The sequence below is a fragment of the Cryptomeria japonica genome, chromosome 5 (assembly GCF_030272615.1).
Source record: "Cryptomeria japonica chromosome 5, Sugi_1.0, whole genome shotgun sequence".
NCBI classification, from domain to species: Eukaryota; Viridiplantae; Streptophyta; class Pinopsida; order Cupressales; family Cupressaceae; genus Cryptomeria; species Cryptomeria japonica.
This window is the reverse complement of record NC_081409.1, coordinates 653,813,415-653,833,624: the sequence shown is the minus strand read 5'-3', so window position 1 is coordinate 653,833,624 and position 20,210 is coordinate 653,813,415. Positions and strand designations below refer to the sequence as shown.

The following is a 20,210-nucleotide window of genomic DNA, read 5'->3' as shown; positions in this document are numbered from 1 at the left end:
TAATATTTATAGCTTATGGGATAAATTACAATAGTTCAACAACAATAATACTAATAGCATGGAAATTTTTTACAATAATTGAGACACACAACGTACTCCATCATGCATTGGTCAAGAGTTACATGGTAAATTGAAAAAAAAAAACTCGTCTGTGTTTCTAAGCATGTAACAAACCATTGCCTAATAAAAGTTACAATTAAAACGTGCATGTAACAAATCATAGCCTCGTAAAATTTTCAATTAAAGCTATTCATGCATTTAAAAATCAATAAATTTGGCTCGTCAGAGTTATTACATTCCATAAGCTTAAATATATCTAAAAAATATCATTGTCTTCGTTCTCCTCTGGTTCTTTTCATCCTCGTGGGTGCCTATTATATCCTTCCTTCTGATCATCTTCCTGATCATCGCCATCACCATAATGATCTTGATGGTCTGCGTTATTTTCTGTTGAGAATCTCTTTGAAGGACATATCCATAACTGCAATTAGTTTGAGGGCTTCTTTTTATTTATTCCTTCATCTCCATTTTTATCAATATTATCATCCTCCTCTTCAACATTATCTTCTGTGTCTTTATTGGTCTCCATAATGTGTCTGGTCAGCCTTTTCTTCAGATGTTCTCTGCCTTTTTGAGTTCAATGTATAATTCAGGTCTTGATTTCCCTCTGAACTTCTTGCCCTCTTTAAATTTATCTCTGATTCAGCCTTTTCTACTCCTGCCTCTCTTGCTTTATCATCCTCACCTTCCTCTGCAATAGCATCTTCCGTATCCATTTCTGTTTTTCCTGTATTTCCTCCGTCCTCATCAGTGGTATAATCATATTCTTGCTTACCTTCCTTATCATCATCTTCTTTACTATCAAACGCATCTTCTTGCTCATTTTCTGAATCTTCATTTTCTGTTCTTCCTCTTCCATCTTTGCCATCTTCTTTTTCACCATCATATTCTGCATCTTCTTCTTCTTGACATAGATCTTCTCCTAGCTGATCTCTTTCTTGTTCATCTCCATTGCTTAGGCTTTCATTTATTGGCATGTCAGAAGACAAAGAATCCTCTCCCACAACATCATCAGATGAACTGCCAGTGATGTCTACGTCGCTATCGCTGGGGTTAGCTTCATTGCCATCATTTTCTTGCTCATCCTCTTCATCTGGAATGCTTAGGATTTCATTTATTAAGTCAGAAAACGAATAATTCTCTCTCATAATATCATCAGATGAACTGCCAGTGATGTCTACGTCGCTATTGCTAGGATTAGCTTCATTTCCATCAGTTTCTTGCTTATCCTCTTCTGTTTGTGTATCTGTCTCTTCATCATCTTCTGCATCATCTTTTTCTTTTTCATCTTGTACATCATCATCTTCTTCATATACTTGTTGATCATCTCCTCTATTTATGTCTAGATTTGTTGGGGACTCAGTAGCCGAAGAATCGCCACTCCCAACATCAGATGAGCTGCCACTGATATAATCTTCTTGCTTTCCGTCATCGTCTTCCTCTGCATCATCATCATCATCTTCGTCATCATCCTGTGCCCACTGACCCACATCTGTTTTTTCTTCAGCATTTTCCTCTTCCGTATCATCGTATTCTTCACCATCGTCTTCTTCATCTTCTGCTTCATCATCATCTTGTACCCACTGACCCACATCTTGTTCTTCTTTTGAATTTTCCTCTTCTGTATCATCCTTATCTTCTTCTTCAACTTCTGCGTCATCTTCATCTTCTTCTTCTTCATCTTCTTCATTGCCAACTTGTGCCCACTGACCTAGATCTTGTTCATCTTCTTGTTTTTCTTCAGCATTTTTCTCTTCTGTATCATCCTTATCTTCTTCTTCATGATCTTGTCCCTTCTTATCAATTTGTTCATCTCCATTGTTTCCGGTGCGATCCGTCGAGGAGCCGGAACCCACAATCTTTACATTCTCAGAATCACATGAATTACCCATTTTGACCATGTCAGAGTATAACATATTCTTAAACTACAATGGCGAACAAAAGACTAGGGACTGTGACCTGCCAAGAAACAAGAGATTGAATAATACCCTAACCAGACAGAGTTAGCCTAATAAAAAATCATAAAGAACAAATGCAGCAGTGCAGATAAAAACTTTGAAAAAGTTACATACCCTATTCATTTACAGGCATTTGGATTGGAGTTTGAGCTGCTCAGAAAACACCATTCACAAAGAATCGAGTTCGGATCAGGTTCGATTCCCTTTTGACAGTCAATTTTTGACGGTCATATGGCGGTTAAATTAATCTAAGAAATCTAAATTACCGTTGCAATCTTCCTGTTCGTTATCATGTTCTTTCGGATTAAAAGGCTTAAACGTCCTGTATGTTTAATGTGATTTTATAATGAGTTTTTCAATCAATTTTATTGTGAGTACAATGACTTGACTAATCAACCTACACGTGTATATAAATTGTTTTTAACTTTTATTTCTTTAAATTATTTATTTAAAAATTTAGTATATTTAAAAATGTAGGTTAATTAGTCTATTTTTTTTTATTACAGCATTATATTCATTTGTAATTTTTTTTTTGATACATTGTAGTTAATATTCTGGTTGTTTTCCTAGAGACCCTCCTCCAACATAAAGCACCAACAAATTTTTATTTGCTACTGAATATTTGTCCCCAATACTTATAGTCAAAATTCCTTGAAATCAAACTTTTTCATATGAACAAAAATACAAGTCCTTACAAAGTAAGCGAGTCATTAGTCCAAACACAAAAGAGGCTAGGATGACATTTTGCAATCATGCGAGATTTTTAAAGCCAAAATAGAAGATGAAAATGAGTATATAAAACACATGATCTAATAAGCATACACAAATTAAATTGGAATAAAATCACCCTAACTCTCTGAAAAGGAGAACTTAATCCATGGGTTTAGTTACATCCAAGGTCCTCATAATTGGGTCAAGATTATGTTGGATGGACTTAGGTGGTGTATTAATTCAAGGTGTCTTTGTTGATTTGACTACTTTGATTAATATGAAAGTAGTTCTTCACTTATATTAAATCTTTTTCATATTTTTTTATTTGATATATATGTCATATAATCTTATTCTTTCAATTTATAAAAAAATTAGAAGAGAGAATTGGATTTATGAGGGAAAAACTAAAGCAAGTAAGTTCAATTTTTAGATTTCAATCTCTTGTTGGAAATCTGAGTTATGTTGTCATTGATGTCAAACTTGTATAAACTACTATTGGTGACAGTTGATGTTGTCATTGATGCCAAACTTGTTGGTCTCGATGTGGTCTAGTCCAAATATGGTCTTATGCTATGCAAGTTACTGTTGGTGACAGTTGATGACAAGTGAGTTGTTATTATGTTGTCTTGCAATAATATAAAGGTTTCTCTGTTTTGTACTATTGATTAAGGGTGTCAAAAATTGGCGTTGCTATTGAATTTGATTGGTGTTTTAGTTGAGTTTGTTTAGGAAGATGATCAATGATGTGTGATATCAATATGTGTTGCTCAATGTTGCTATTGAGTTTGATTGGTATCTTAGTTGAGGTTGTGTTGTCATTATTCTTATAGTAAGTTATATAAAGTTGTAGTAGATGTTCGATCGTATATTTGGTCTAGTATTGAATGTTCAGATGATGTCATATTGCTTGGTGAAGATGTTGTGATTACATGAGGATTTTACAGAAGATCAATGTAGAAAAAGTTTCAATATGAAGGAAAGAACATTTAATGCCCCAATAGAAGAGAGTTTTATTCTTGATTGTGAAGAGTGTGGTCTGTGAACTTGGATATAATGTTAATAATCTATGAATGGTGTACTATCAAGTTTTTAGATCCTTTGATTTATCAGATGATGAAATGAGTTATCTCTATTCTTGGATGGTGAGATTTTCTGTCTAACTAGTTCAAAATTCGCTTGATGCCTTCCAGTATGAGTTTAAGTGTTGAAGTTTTTAGGACATGCTTATTGGGTTGTGTAGCGTTCTAGTTCGAATTTTTGGGGTTGATTTAGTCTGGCAAGTGAGTTACATTAGTCTATGCTTAGTATCTTTAATTGTGTTGGGTCTCATTTTTCCCCGATAGATTATCTTATTTGGATAAGTATTTTTGGTTTGAATATTGATTAGAGGTTTAGTTAGAATATTATTTGGGGTCTTAGCATGGTGTATGGAGATCCATATTAGGTAATTTTCATTGTAATATGTTTTTGGGATGACTAGTTGCTGAGTTTTATTGTTAATGTACATGTTTCATTTGGAAGCGGATTTGGAAGATGTTTTAGGGTATGGAGTTTGTTGGAATTAATGTGGATGGATGTGTGGTGTTGATTTTGGGTCCTCTCTTTCTTTTGGAGTGGGTTGCATTAGATATTATTGGTCTAGATGGCATACTTTTTGTAATTTTATATATTTTGTTGTAAGCCAACCTAGTTGAGAGTTTTAATGAATATATTTGTATATAAGGATGAGTAAATGAATGTGTAGTGGTGTATAGAAGTATGAGATGTTTTTAAAATGATGTGATGTTGATGTGAATGATATGTAGGTAGATTTGATGGAAAAGGTGTGTAAAAGTTAGTTGAGAAGAGCTTTAATAGTGTTTGGTAATAAAGTTTAAGGTTATATGTATTTTCCATGATATTGGACACTTGACATAGAGGTTCAAGGTCAATTTCATGATTAGGAGATCCTATTCTTTATTAATTCAGCTATTCATACTAGAAGATAGTGTGTTTCTCTTGGTAGCTCTATGTATCTTTCCTTGAAGGAGTGAGTTTCAGTTGTGCAAGTCCTTTGTATCTTGCCCTAAGGTTGTGTACCTTAGCTCACAAGTCCAGAGCAATGAGCTCCTTGGCCTATGGCATAATCATTGTAAACATTTATATCAATATTGTGAGAGTGATTCTCATTGTCATTATTCCCTTGTTGGGTTTTCCATGTAAATCCAGTGTTCATGAGTTGATTGTATTTTGTACTTTCATGATTTTATTAAATTAATATATTAGCTATGGTTTGGAGCTTAATATATAATAAATAAAGTATTGTTAGAGATCTAGACTAATTTACCCTCACTCTCAATCCTATTGTGTGTTTAAAATTTTGTATCAGAGTCTAGTCCCTTCTTGAGAAGCTTAATTTCTTGAGGGATATCCAAAATGGCACATGATCTGAATTTCAAAGCACTAAAGTTTGAAGGTACAAGTTACTCTTATTGGAAAGAGATAATGGAATTTTACTTGGAGTCTCTACTGAAGGGAATATAGAAAATTATCATGAATGGTTATATTGCTCCACAGAATGGTCCTTCATATAATCGAGATGAGATAAAATATTGTGAGAATAATACAATTGCTAGGGTTTCTATTATCATTTTCTCAAGTGATGAAGTGTTTGGAAGGGTTATGGGATTGAAGACTACTAAAAAATGTTGGGACAAGCTGTGAATTGTATATGAAGGTGATCTTAAGATAAAGAAAGCTAAATTGACAAATATGAAGAAATTTTTTGAGAACCTAAGGATGTTAGATAATGAGCTCATTCAAGGCCATATACACAAGCTAAATATAGTTCTAAATGCTATCAAATGTGCTAGTAGAAAAATAGAAGAAAGTGATGTTGTGAGAAGTGTTGCTAATGTTGTCTAAACCCTACAAACCCAAGAGGTTTGTTATTCAGGAGAGTCATGATTTGGATAAATACTCACTCGACCAACTTTCTGGTTCACTATCTACTTTTGAGATTGGTGAGATGGATGGTATTAAAAAAGGAGAGAAGTGATATTCAATGTTTCAAAAAAGCTTGAAGATAAAATAGAAGCAAGTGAATAGATGGATGAGCTTGAAGAAAACTTTGAACGAAGATTGAAAAGAGGAACGAAAAAGTATGAAGGTAAGTTGCCTCTTAAATTATTTAATTGTGATATAATTGGTCATTATTCTTCGAGATGTATGTATAAGGAAGATTATAAAAGATCTGATGATGAGGATGAGAAAGATAGATACGAAAGTAGTAATAGAAATAAGAAAATAGATGATAGAGATAAATGACAAAGAGAATTTTATTTAATGGAGACAAGCTTATTTAAAGATGAAGATGGTGATGATTCAAATTAAGAATTCTTATTCTTGGATATAAAGGAGAAGGGAAAAAGAAAGTTCGAAAGACCAAAAAATATGAAGAATAGTGGAAACCTTGTAAAAGAAAACGCTGCTTTGAATGCTAAAGTGGAACCAAAGGCTTGGATTATTGATTTGGGATGCTCAAATCACATGAAGGAGATAAAGGAAATTTTATTAAACTTGAGAAGTATGATGGGGGATTGATGAAGTTTGCATGAGAGGAAGTTACATCTATTTGTTGAAAATGAAGCATTACAATTGATGGTAAGAATAAGATCAAGATCATATTTACTATGTTAGAGGTTTGATACATAATTTGTTGAGTGTAAATTAGATGTGTACTAATAAAGGTTATGAGGTCATATTTAAAGAGTCCATATGTGAAATCAATAAAGGAGGTAATAGGAGATTAGTTGCAGATGGTATGAGAATTGATGTAAATGTCTACTATGTGAAGGTTAATAGTGGAATAAACTATTTGTTGGAGCAAGTTTATGGAGAATGCAATCAATTGAGACTATACCTAAACCTGAGAATGTGGTTATTCCTATTTCTATAGAAGAAAATAAAGCTCCAAAAACTAAAATTTGGATAAAGATGGTTGAAGAGGATCTAAATCAAATAGAGGAAAGTCAAACATTTGAACACTTACCTAGAGCAATAAACATGAGTGAGATAGAGACCAGGAGGATGTTCATGAGTAGGCTGAATAAAGATGGTAAAGAAAAAGAAAAGATAAAAAATGAATTAAATCAAGATGATCTTAATATGGTCTAGAATAAAAACAATTTTAGGAAGTCTTCTACTCTTCCTGCTCAAACTAGGTACTCATCATCTTTCAATGGTAATTGTTTTGCATGCAATAAATTTTGACATAAAACAAGTTAGGTAAATAATTATATAAACTGGTAAATTTGGACAATGTGTCCAATTTACCTAAAGAATCCTTAACATGATCTATGTTACATTTCGGTGCAATCAATTTGAGAATTGGTATGGTGTCATCAATTGCTTTGTAGGCCAAAGCATTGCAATCCATTATCTTTTTGATTGAATCCAGGAGTACCTCTGTTACATCAGTAGGTCTGAATTCACTTGATGATGTGTCAGATGTCTGACCAATTTCTTTTATTACCTCTATGCTTATATAGATTGTAGCCATTTTGCTTGTGTTTACCTCTAGTGGATCAATCTGTGTTTACATCTCAACTAGCAAGGGTTTCTCAGACTGCTTAGATGTCACAGTGATTGTCGGTTTCTCTACCATGGTATGTACCTCTGTCTTAGTAGGTTTCTTTGTATGCTCAACTGTCGGTATCTTAGTCTCTAGTGGCCTTGTACCAGCATCTATACCTTCACTATTCTTCCCTGTATCCAATGGTTGCTCTGTTTATAATGATTGCTCTGTTTGGGTTGGGATCTCAACCTGAACAGTCTCTACCAGTTTCTCAGCCATGTTGCCACAGTTAACATTGTCATCCTTAACCTCTACAATGTCCTTGTCCACAACAATATTCAATTTCTGAGTGTCCATATTCATGGTGAATAGTATCTTAGATTCAGGTTTAGTGTCATCATGTGTGACACCTTTAGTGTCAATAACCGGTGGAATCAGTATGTATCGGTGCAGTATCCAAAGGTGGTGGTAAATTGTCAGGGATCTTGATGTTTGGAATACCACCAAATTCACCTTTCCCCTTGTCTTCATCCTTCTGATACGCTTTAAATGTTTTCTTTGGCTAGTTCATTTCCTCTTGTTTTTCCTTCTCCACAAAGAATATATCCCAATTATCAGCAGTTTCATCTGCAATTTCTTTTACTCTACCTGCCATTAAAATTACTTGCTGGTGACCACTGGAAAAAATAGATCAGTTAGCCTCTGATATTAGTTCATCAATTTCCTCTTTTGAGTTTACCGGATGGACAGCTAGAAATTTTTCAACTTTTAGTTTCTTATCCAATTCCATCACTGCAATCCTTTTTTCTCCAATCTTCTATATAGATCATTGGGTAAGTCATCCACTACTTCAATTAAAACCTTTTTGTATATATCCAGATGTAAAATTATACTATTCTCAATGCTTTCCTTTTCTGAATCATTGAATGTGTTATACAATTGGTGTACATTGGCCAAATTTCCATCATTAGTTATTTCATTTAGTAAATTATTTAAAGAAAAGGCGACAGGTTGTTGTTCCTTCTTTGGTGTTAATTTTTTTGGCGGTCCCCTTACTGCCTATTGTTTCTTCCTTAAAGTCCTTGTTCTCTTGGGTGAAGGAGAGGGTACTAGTGAAGGTTTCCTCTTCCTCTCAACTCTCTTGAACTCTATTGGTTTCTCACTATCAGAAGATGTGTCAACTGGTGAAATGTGTGCCTCCGGTTACAATCCTTCCAGCTCACTAGCCGACATCCCACTGATGCTCATTATATTTTCTTTGATTTCTTGTACCTTCTTTGCTGTGTCCCTAATATATTTTTCTCTTTTCTTCCTTTTCTTCATTACTTTCACATTACTTTCAATAGTTTTAGCACTACCAAAAACTTGTTTTGTTGGTTCTCTTGGTGCATATAACAAAACTTTTTCATAAATCTCAATAATGTTGAGACCTCCCTCATATCCCATTTTAGTCACCCATATAGTCCTAGGGAGTACAACTTCCATCCATGTCTCATCCTTCTTGATGACAAAATAGATTTCTTTGTCATATTTGTCCACTACACTTGCGGTAGTCTTTCTCTAGTTTTCATTTTAGATTGAAAAGATTTAAAGTATTTAGTTATGTTGTTGTCCTTTGCAGTTCCCATTCTGGTAAAAGCTTCCTGTAATTTTTTTCCTACCGGTATGTCATATCTAAAGTCTTTTGGTCCTGTACCGGGGATTTCCCTAGTGAAATACAACATTAAGAATACTAAAAGATTACAAAAGTGGAATGTCCCTTTCTTATCTCCTTTAATCTTTTTTCAAATTATCTATGAGTTCATCTTTCAACCATTCACACACATCTATCATTGCATTGTTGTTAACCATCTCATAAGAACTGTTAGTGCAAAGACTAGAAACTCAATTAAGCCTGTTTGCATGTGTAGTCTTGTAATCTAGCACCATACTTATCATTCTCACATTGATGTCTTTGATATCATTCACTCTTAGTGATCTACTATCAGATGTTGCTCCAGTTAGGGTCATTACTTTGTTATTAGGAACTTTCTTTATTTTTCCAGGTCTGTTGTTGGTTGAGGGTAAGCCAGTTACTACCCTAATTGCTTGCCATGTTATTTTGCAGGCAGAATCCAACCATAGAAATTATCCATGTGCTCTACTTAGGACAATTCTCACTACTTCTTCCAAAAATTGGGGAATGTTTAGTATTTCCACAAAATCTAGAATTTCTACAATCTTGTGCTCGGGTTTAACCATGCCATGTTCATCACAAATTACATTGGTAAAACTTCTCATCAAATCTTCAGAACCTAGTTCTTCTATATTGCAATGTATATACATCCTAGGGTGTTCAACATAAGCTACACCTTTAGGAATTTTTGAAAATGCTCCTATGGAATCATCTTCCTTAGCTACTCTAGGAATTATTTTAAACATAGGCCTAGGGCGTTTTACATTTTCCACAATAGTAGGGTTTGCAATAAACTTGGAAGCAGAAGAAGAAGCCATTGAAAAATACCTTTAGGTACCTTAAAGTATTTTGAATGCTTGAAAATATCACTTCACACCTTTGCCTTGAATGTATTTGCTCTTTTTCATGCTCTTTGCTAATTTGAATGCACGGTGAATTAAAAATGAGGGAAATCGGATTATTTATAATGAATTTTCTCTTACCAACCACATTAAATGCTCGCTGGTTAAGTGAAAACTTAACACATCTACCGGTAAAGAAGAAATCTATCTTCTCACCATCGACTGAGGGTAATCTACATGATATTTAATTTGGTGCAATACCCCCATAGGGTTACTTCTCAGTAGGATGAAGATTCTCCTACCGGTGGAGGGTTACTCTATTCTACCGGTATAGAGATAGTCTCATCAACATTCTGATCTCTCTTCCTAATCCATTGTTTTAAAAATTATTTCTTTACCTCATCTACATTTTCTTTGCCTTTCAATCTAGATCCTTTATTATTTGCCGGTGAAGTCTTGCTTCGACAAAATTTTGCAATATGTCCAATTTTGTTACGAGCATAACAAGTCACATTATTCCTTTGAATAGATTTTCCATATCCTATGTCGGTTTGTGTTCTGCATTGATTAGATAAGTGTCCATATCTTCCACCATATCTTCCACAAACATAACATTTCACATTCATTCTACAGTTTTTAGAAATATGACCAACTTTGTTGCATTTGGAACATTGACTGGTGGGTGCATTAATATTCTGATTGTTTCTAAATCTACATTGATTTGCTTTATGACCATATTTGTTGTAATTGAAACATTTTCCATTAAACTTATAAGCATTAGGTTGTCTTACCGGTTTGTTCTAATCTAGATTGTTTGCAGTATCAAAACTTTCTCCAACTTCAAATTCAAGTCCATTTGTATCTCCATTAGGTTTTTGACTTTTTCAGCATGTTATCAAGTTCCTCTAAACTTTTCTTTAATTTCTCTTTGTGTTGATTTTCAGTAGCCAACTCATTTTCTAGAATTTCCTTTTGTCTCATAAGCCCACTTTTATCATGTTGCATGTGAATCAAATCTATCTTCAACATATCATTTTCATGACTAAGTCTTAGATTTTCATTTCCAGCATCATTGAGTCTCCCAGTCAAGTCATATTCATTTTTCTTTCTGTCTTCAATGTCTTTACAAAACCTCATAGTCATATCTTGAATTTCATTCTTCATAGTACTGTTTTCTTGTCTCAACTTTCTTTGCAAGTTCTCTAAGAGTTTATTTTTCATCATCCTCACTCTGCATCTGCATACGAAGTTCTTTTCTTTTGTTCTTTGCAATAACCAGGTTATTCTAAAGTGCCAAAAGAAATTCTTGAGCAGTTTTAAGTTCTTCCTCCAATCTAATGTTCTTCACTTTTTCCGCATCATATTCTACAAGAGCTCCTTCCAATTGTTTCCTTAAGTTCTCCATCTATATCGGTGTCAGAATATTCCTCAACTTGTTAGGCTTTTGAAAATAGAGGACTAGGCTCTAATACCAATTGTTAGAATCAATGATAGTTCCAAAGACACTGAGAGGGGGGGTGAATCAGTGTCTAACCGGTTAGTAGAAGATTTAACCTTATTAAGAACTTTGCATCCCAAAATAATGTACTAGTAAATAAAAATTAATGCAGTAAATAGGAACAATAGAGACAACATAGAAAACACACCATAACACAAGATATTTAACAAGCAAAACTGATGTGGGAAAAAACTTGGTGGGATTTGTGACCCACAATATTCACTCACTGGCCAATGAATAAATATTACTTACAATGAGGGGCCTACATATGCTGGAAGGCTAGCAGCCCAGAGTTCACTGCTTAATCACAAAATAGAAGTCTCACTGACTTACAAAATAGATTATCAAAATCCAATACAATGTACTACTTTAGATCAGCATCAACTATGCCAAGTTTAGTACCAGTTTAAGCTTAGTCCATTACCAAAAACTTTGTTGTTAACTATATCACCTTATACAAAAAATATCAACTATCATGTATCATCTCTTTCTCATATACTACATACTCACATATAAAATGACCTATAAGATCTCATAGATATAAATGAGTCTTTTACAATATGCCATGTCAGCTTTTACAAAAGATAAAACAATAAAAAAAAGTTTATTCTATGTCGGCTTGAGTGTCAATATCCATTATTGTCGTTGTCGTTGAAGTGCTTGCCGGTGAATGTAGAAGTCTATTACCGGTGCCAGTAACTACCGGTGGGTTGACAGATGATTGCTAGTTGGTTTCCATCAATGAAAACATCAACTATTCTCATAAGAGTGTAGATGCAAACAACCTTATGTTAGCTTACAATACATTCCAAAAGATATTCAATGTCAGCTCTATACAATATTTACAAAATAATTTTACAAATAAAACCTTTCGGATCCCAAACTGATGTCGACTTCACTGAAGTGTTGGATGTCAATGCCCGTGCCGGTGCTGGTACCGGTGATGACCCTGATTACTCCAATGCTATTATCTATCGTTGTATGCCTCCAATGGTGGTATCTGCTAGTATATGCCTTCTAGAGAATCGTATTGCCATCAATGACAACATATAAATCTAATGAGTATCAATTGCCAACAATCTCCCCCTTTGACATTGATGGAAACACTCATGTGAAAAATAGATTCCTTGTTGGTTCAACTGAAACATGCTCCCCCTGAGATGATTGACTATGTTTGCAATATACTCTCTATCTGATATCCTTCCCCTAGAATTATATACATATTTTTCACATACATATACTCCCCCTTTGGCATCATTGCCAAAGACCGGTGAAAGAATTGAAAGAATTGTTACAGATTACTTTACTAGAGCTTGACTAATTTCAAGATTTCTAGATAAGATTTCTCTAGCAACTATATATAGGTATCCAAGCTAGTTTGATATGGATACAACTCCACTTAGTAAATGTGCAAGTGTTTCTTTCTCAATGACTTCTTCCGGTGTGGGCTTCACAAGCATATCCATGCATTCCCTCTTATGTACACTAAGTGAATCCAATCTTGGACTCACCAAACCTCCGAGACTCCTTGTTCTCTGAATGATCTTGTGTCTTTCCTTTTTAAAAGCAAAAAATTGGTTATCCAAAGTCAAAATTTGTCTATCAATAGATGTTGTAAGTGAAGTTAGTCCATCAAAAGAATTATCAATATTAGCAATATTTTCTTGTAACTCTTTTATCCTCTTATCTACATTTGTTGTAAGAATCTCTATATTACAATAGACCCTGCAGATGTTAGTACACTATTTCAAAGAAGTTTTAATAAGTATAAGTTTCTCTCCAATCTTCCTTTTCTCTATCTCAATAATTTGGTCAAAAGTGGCTCTCTTAGCCCAGCTAAATCCTTCACTAGTGCTTGTTGGATGAAAATCTGTTGTAGTGATTGAATTTTTTTAGATATGTGCTTTGTCAATACCTTAAGCTTGTCGGAAGGGCCTGCTTCATTTTCAATAACACATTTAGGAATCAATCTGTGCAAAACTGTTATTGGCTAATCTATTATTCCTTTGTCTGGAGATCCCTTCTTCATTATCTTTTGAGCAACCATCATCATTAGCTCTATGGGACTCATCTCTGTGATTGATTTCTTCTCAACTTGAGAAGTGTCAATTGCCACAAGTTTTGCTAAGGAATCAACTACTGGTTCAATCACCTTTTCCTTTTCTTTCTTTTCCTTAACCTCTCCCGGTATATCCCTTTTCTCATCCTCTTTTGCACTAGTGGCTTTGCCACTTGGTGCAGTATCTGTTACTATTGGTGGATCATTATCCACAATATTATCTATATCATGTAAATTACCTTGCTTAGAATGTACAAATGTTGTCTCTGTCTGTATAGTCTTTACACTCTCATCAATTTTAGGTTTATCTACCAGATCATTCAAAATTTGATCTGAGCTTCCCAAAATTCCTTTCCCTTTGGATCTGTCTGGAATGGTGGGAGTTGTTTCCTTAGAATATTCTTCTTGAGAAGTAAGTAAATCAGGATTCTTTTGAAAGAATTTAGCCCAAGCATCTTTGGTCTCATTTATTATTTGATTGACTCTGGCCATCATTAAGCTTATTTGTTGGGGTTTGCTGCTAAAGTTTATTCTATTTGCAACTTCTATACATCTTTTTATTTCCTCATTATTTACAGTACCACAAATGCGTAAAATTTCAACTTCTTTAATCTCTTTGTCCCTTTGGATTGCATCTAATCTCCTTGCATCTAACTTATTATATAATGATAAAGGAATTTCTTTCAAAATCTCTACCAAAGCCTTCTTATATATATCTAAATGTAACAAAATTGCTTTGTCTATTTCATTTTGTTCATTGTCATCTAAATGCTCATATAAATTTGACACATTCTTCAAAATTCCATCTTTAGTTACCTTATCTATTAATTATGCATAAGTCATGTTACCGGATTCAGTTGCTTCATCACTCTTACTCTTCTTCATGCTGGGGGTTGCAGGAGCAGATGGAGCAGGCTTCCTCTTCTGAGTAGGTTTCCTTGCCAGGGGTGTGGATGTTGTTGTTACCTTTCTTACTACCTTCCTCTTTAGTTCCACCTTCTTCTCTTCTACTGGAGGCTTGTTAACTTTCTTCCTTTGTACCCTTCTAAATGCAAGAGGTTGATTATCCTTTGCATCAGAGTTAGAAATGATAGAAGATATGAAAGTTGCTGGCCTATTTACCTCTGGAGCACTAGCTGCTGCCGGTTGATCTATCGGTTCAGATCTAGAACCTAGTTATGTATCTATCATGTGAATTACATTTTGAACGAAGGCATACATTTTGTCTATTTTCTTTTTCCTCCTTTTCTTATTGAAGCCAATTTTAACTTCAAGAGCCTTCTCCTCAGCAGTACCAGAGTGTTCAGCCTTATCATCCAAAGGAGCATCAATCAAATTTTAGCATATAGTTCCAAAATGTTGCCATCAACTTCATACCCCAATTTAGTGACCCATATTGTTCTAGGTTCCACCGCTTCCATGAGAGTCTCATCTATTTTTACCATGAAGCAGATTTCAATGGAGTATTTCTCCACAATGTGTTTGGAGATTCTCTCCCTCAGTATCATGTTCTCTTGAAAAGATTTAAAGAAGCCCCAAATATTTTCATCCCCGTTGCTACCAAGATCAGTGATTGCATCTTTAATCTGCATGCCTACCGGTATGTCATGAGCCCATCATTTCTTTCCTAAACCTGGTAGCTCATTCATGAAATACAACATTAAGCAGACAATAAAATTGTGAAACCAAAATATTCCTTTCTTAACACCTTTGATTTTTCCAATATTTATCATTAATTCACTTCTTAACCATTCACACAAATCATACTTTCCATTATTCTTTATCATTTGATATGCAACATGGATACAAAAAATGGCAACAAAATTCAATTGACTTGATTATGTTACCTTGTAGCCAATGATCATGCTGGCAAATTTTACATCTGTATCTTTAATGGTGTTGGCCCTCATTTACCTACCATCATGGGTTGCATCGGTGAGCTTTTCAACCTCAGTGTTGGAGATCTTCTTCCTTGGTTCCTACCCAACCTTGGGTAAGCCGATGACCATTTGAATTGCTTGTTTGGTGATCATGTGAGGTTGGTTCACCCAGATGAATTCATTATGAACCCTGCTCAGAACATAACTAATCATTTTGTCCTTGAATTCTGGTATATACAGGTTTTTGGTTAACCCTAGGTCTTCAATGATTTGATATTCCAGCTTGATTGTTCTAGAGCTTCCTAGTATCATAGATTGATACATTCCCTTGATTTCCTCAGTGTGTAAATCCTCTAAAATGTAGTGAATATAAGCCTTGACATCTTCCACATAAACTATGTCATTAGGAACCCTTGAGAATGCGCCAGTAGAGTCTTTCTTCATTGCAATTTGAGGAACTTCCTTGAAAACAGGTCTAAGCCTATCTTTAACCTCAACAACAGTGGGATTCACAATGAAAGTAGGAGCAGATGATGATCTAGATGCCATTTCAAAGATATACCAGGATAACAATCGACAGTTAAAAGATCTTGATTACTTCTCACATAACTGCTGGAAATCCTTCATAATGACTTTTCTCACTCTTGATCGCCTATGATTCACCTTTTCTTCACTCTGGTTTTCTCGAGTGTTGGGTGAGTGAAAATGAGTCCATTTTCTTGTTTTATCAATGAGTAAACCCTAATCCTTCACTGTCATAATTGCTTAGCGATGCGCCCTACTGGATGTCTGTTTCACAGTTTTATGCTAGATAAACCTCTATCAATGATCAATACCATTCTCCAGATCTCTTTCCAGATCTCTTCTGAAGAATATGTAAGATTTGCAATGAATTTTCCAACCCCTAAGGTGTATTCCTTAGTTACTAGTTGAATTTCCTGTCGGTGCAGGAATGTTGTGTTCTACCAGTGGAGTTACTGGTGCAATTACCGGTGTAGTCGCATCTCCACTTGGTTCTTCAGACTTTCTAACCCATCTCTTGGTGTGATCTTGTTGTAATTCATCTACCTTCTTTGTTCCTTTCTCATTTGCTCTGTCATTGCTAACTAGTTTAGTCTTGCTTCTGTAGTACTTAGCAATATGACCTATTTTGTTGCATGCATAACATGTAACACTAGTCTTTTAAATTTTTTTGACATATTCAATGTCATTCCTTGACCTACATTGATTAGCCAAATGTCCAAAATTTCCACATACATGACACTTAACATTCATTCTGCAATCTTCTGACTTATGACCATATTTCTTGCAATTTGTGCATTGACCGGGAACTGAATTGTAGTATTGGTTTCTCTTTTTTTACATTATTTAGCCATATGCCCAAATTTATTACAAGAAAAGCATCTACCATTGAATTCGTAAGCATTAGATTATCTTACCGGTTTTCTCTGGTCTGATGAGTTCTGTATTCTGATTGACTGATCTTCATTTGCAGTACTAGAGCTTTTGCCTTGTTCAAATCCAAGTCCTCTAGAATCTTCACTTTGTCTTTATCTTTTCAATAAATCATCCAACTGTGCAACACTAATCCTGAATTTTTCTTTATACTCACTTGCAGTAGTTAGATCATCTCTCAGAGTCATTATTTATCTCTCTAGCCTTTGTTCATTATTCTAGGATTGTACCAAATCAGTTCTCAACATATCGTTCTCATGAGCCAATCTGCCACATTCTTCAGATTTGTTCTTTAGAGATACAACAAGATTTTCTTCCTTCTTCTTTATGTCCTCAATATCTTTTGACATCCTCATAGTCAGCTCTTGCATTTCATTCTTTATTAGCATGTTTTGTTGACTCATCTTCTGACAGTGTTCCTTAAGTGTATTTTTCTCTTCGTCATCCTTGTTTTGCAAAAGTTCCTTCCTCCTAGCTTGAGTTGACGATAACCTTTCTTGTAGAACAAGAATGAATTCATTAGTAGAGTTCAATTCATCTTGAAGCTTTAAGTTCTTCAACCTTTCAACATCATAATCTTCAAGTGCCATCTCAAGTTACTTCTCCATAGCCATGTTTAATGATTCTGGTTTCAGGATCTTCTTGAAACTGTTAAACTTTCTCTAAGGCACTAGGCTCTGATACCAATTGTTGGAATACAAGGAATCCAAGAGCACTGAGAGTGGGGGTTGAATTAGTGTTCTGTCAGTAATATAAGATTTTACCTTATTACAACATACACATATAAACCGGTAAATGGAGAAACATATAACATGAAGTAAATAAACCAACCACATGAATGAACACCATAACACACTAAATTTAGACGTGGAAAATCTCAAAGAGGAAAAACCATGCTGGGATTTGTGACCCATAATATCAATTCACTGGCCATATGAAAGATATTACATAACATGGGGACATGCATGTGCACGAAGGCACACTACCTAGAGCACACTACTCAACACAATAGAGTCTCACTGACTACAAGCTTTTGCTGAGATAAAATAGTAATGGTGAACTCATAAAATGCATCTACAATGCCAAAAAGAGTTCTGGTTATAGCTATGTTCTGTACCGGTTCATAAAACCCTAAACCCTTTTATCGGTATCTCCTTTCATCCATGAATGCTTTACACACCATCTACTGATCATTGCATGATATAAATTTCTCATACAAATGACCTACATACATATCCTTCATATCACACTAGTCTACTTCCTTGTCATATATCAAATGACCTAATAAACTAACTTATATACCATTTACAAACAATATGCCTTATGCCGGCTTACAATACATTACAAAATATATTCAATGCCGACTCTATACAATAGTTATAGAATGATTTTACGAATAAAACCTTTTAGATCCCAAACTGATGTTGGATGCCAGTGCCGGTGCTGGTGATGACCCTGATTACTCCTCCAATGTCAGTATCTGTCGGTATATGCCTTCTAGAGAATCTTGTTTCCATCAATGACAACATATGAATCCAATGAGTGTCAATTGCCAACAAATAGACCCCTGTATCAATCTATATAAGGTCATCGTGGCTTCATGTCCCATACTCCAAGTGATCGAGTAATTGCAATGTGATCCCATGCTCATATATGAAGCAAGGTAACCCCTACCGACAGACTCACATAATCTCTGTACAGAGCTAGATGCATGTCATGATATAGTTGTGCGAGCATCGTTGCTCCCCATGCATACTTTGCACAATTGTGTACCATATAGTACATGCACCTACTCCACACAATGGGAAATCCATTCCCTCCCAGGTCAAGCATCACCCATCCACTAAGAAATCCACAGATCACGAGCACTAGTGGCAAATTATGTCAGATCTCCATCGCTCTCTCATAATGCATCTATGTATTGTCAATCATTGGTAGTGCATCCCACTTGCAAACATCTTGTAGATAGAAGTCTTTTGCGTCTATCCTATACTCAGGAATCACGTCATGAATGGGGATCTTCAAGATTCTCCATACATCCAATAATATAATAGCGAGCTCTCATGTCAGCAGATGGAAAGTGCAGGTGTTGATATCCCACCTCTCTACCAGTGCAGTCATCATGGTTGTGTATGCTCTTATCCTTGGCCATTGACCGATAAAATCCAAGGGTAAAAGTACAAAGTTGTGTCACACTTTTATAAAGGAAATGACCAATGTTGATTCAACCTTTTAAATTGAATCAATAGAAAGTGAAATATATGTTTGGAATTTTGAAATGATTTAAACTAATAAAATTTATATTCTTTTGTCTATTTATATTTTTAATTTTAACAAAAATTTAAAAAATTATTTGAATGTAGTTTTTATATAAAGTAAACACTATAATTTAGTTATTGATAAAATGTTGAAATTGAAGTTACACAAGCCACCACATTTTATTTAGTAAATTTGACCTTTTTTCTCTAATTTGTTTTGTGTATATTGATAACTTGAAACTTTAGTGTATGGATATATTTTTTACTATTTTTTATAAATATATATTTTTCAATAAAATTGAAAAGTTGTGTGTGCTGAAATATAACTCTTTCCAATTCCCGCCACCTTTTTTTTTAATTATTTATTCAAATTACAAAAGAATTATATCATCTTGACATAGATTCTTTTCTCTATTGCATCATATTTTTTTCAAAATTTTTAAATAAATTTTAGTATTTTTCCTTGTCAAAATAATCAACCTTATATTTAGTGTTGATGACCTACTTTCAATAAAAATAAAGTATAAAAAATATAAAAAATTAACTAAAATATTAAAAGCTATATATTTTAGAAAAAATATTATTTATAAGAGGAGTTGTTGAAAGATCAATTTTTATTTTTTGGTAAATAGAGCCAAAGTGGTATAAAATATACATTTAGTTGTTCCAATTGGAAAATTTGTGGCCCATATATAACAACTATAATGAATCTGTATAGACCATATGTTTGATTAAAATTAATTTCTAGTTAGAATTACTTAAATTCACTTGTCCTGATAAGTTGGCCTGAAACATGACACAATTTTGTGTTTTTACTGCCAATCCTATGGCACTAAGAATCTATGGCTCATCTATCACTAACACCTTGTACATCCTCATCATTGCCAACCAATGCTCTCTCGATCCTAGTGGTCCTAAATCCATCTGCATTCAGGCAAACCACTTCATTAACCCTTGTTATTCTTCCCAAGTCTACTTTATCCTATGCCTGAAGCATCCATGGTACCCCATAAGCTAGTTTTGCACCTATATCCATCTAATTCTTCACTTTCTACCATTCCTGGCGCTCACACTACACCACAGTCAGATGCACTACTACCCTTTCCCTGTCCCCTTGACCTACATGATAACCTCAATCGACATGAGAACTCACGCCACATGAGTATGCCTAACTCTATCCCCATGGCTTCTTGTGCCATGCGTGTTTGTCCGGCCCCAAACCCCCTCTAGCCCCTAATTACTGCTTTCGTTGGAGCTAT

At 34.5% G+C, this 20,210-nt stretch overlaps 1 protein-coding gene across 1 annotated transcript; it reads right to left on the bottom strand.

The window, feature by feature from the left end:
• Nucleotides 1–230: 230 nt before the first annotated feature.
• Nucleotides 231–2,326, bottom strand: LOC131037234 (uncharacterized). The gene is made up of 2 exons (XM_057969302.2): nucleotides 2,133–2,326; nucleotides 231–2,019 (listed from the first exon to the last, which is right to left on the bottom strand). Exon 2 carries the CDS (start codon nucleotides 1,974–1,976, stop codon nucleotides 576–578), a length of 1,401 nt encoding a protein of 466 aa, XP_057825285.2. The 5' UTR covers nucleotides 1,977–2,019; nucleotides 2,133–2,326; the 3' UTR covers nucleotides 231–575.
• Nucleotides 2,327–20,210: the final 17,884 nt, after the last annotated feature.

Excerpts from the sequence above, each read along its gene's own strand:
- LOC131037234 (XM_057969302.2), bottom strand. The coding sequence starts at position 1,976 with ATGTTATACTCTGACATGGTCAAAATGGGTAATTCATGTGATTCTGAG.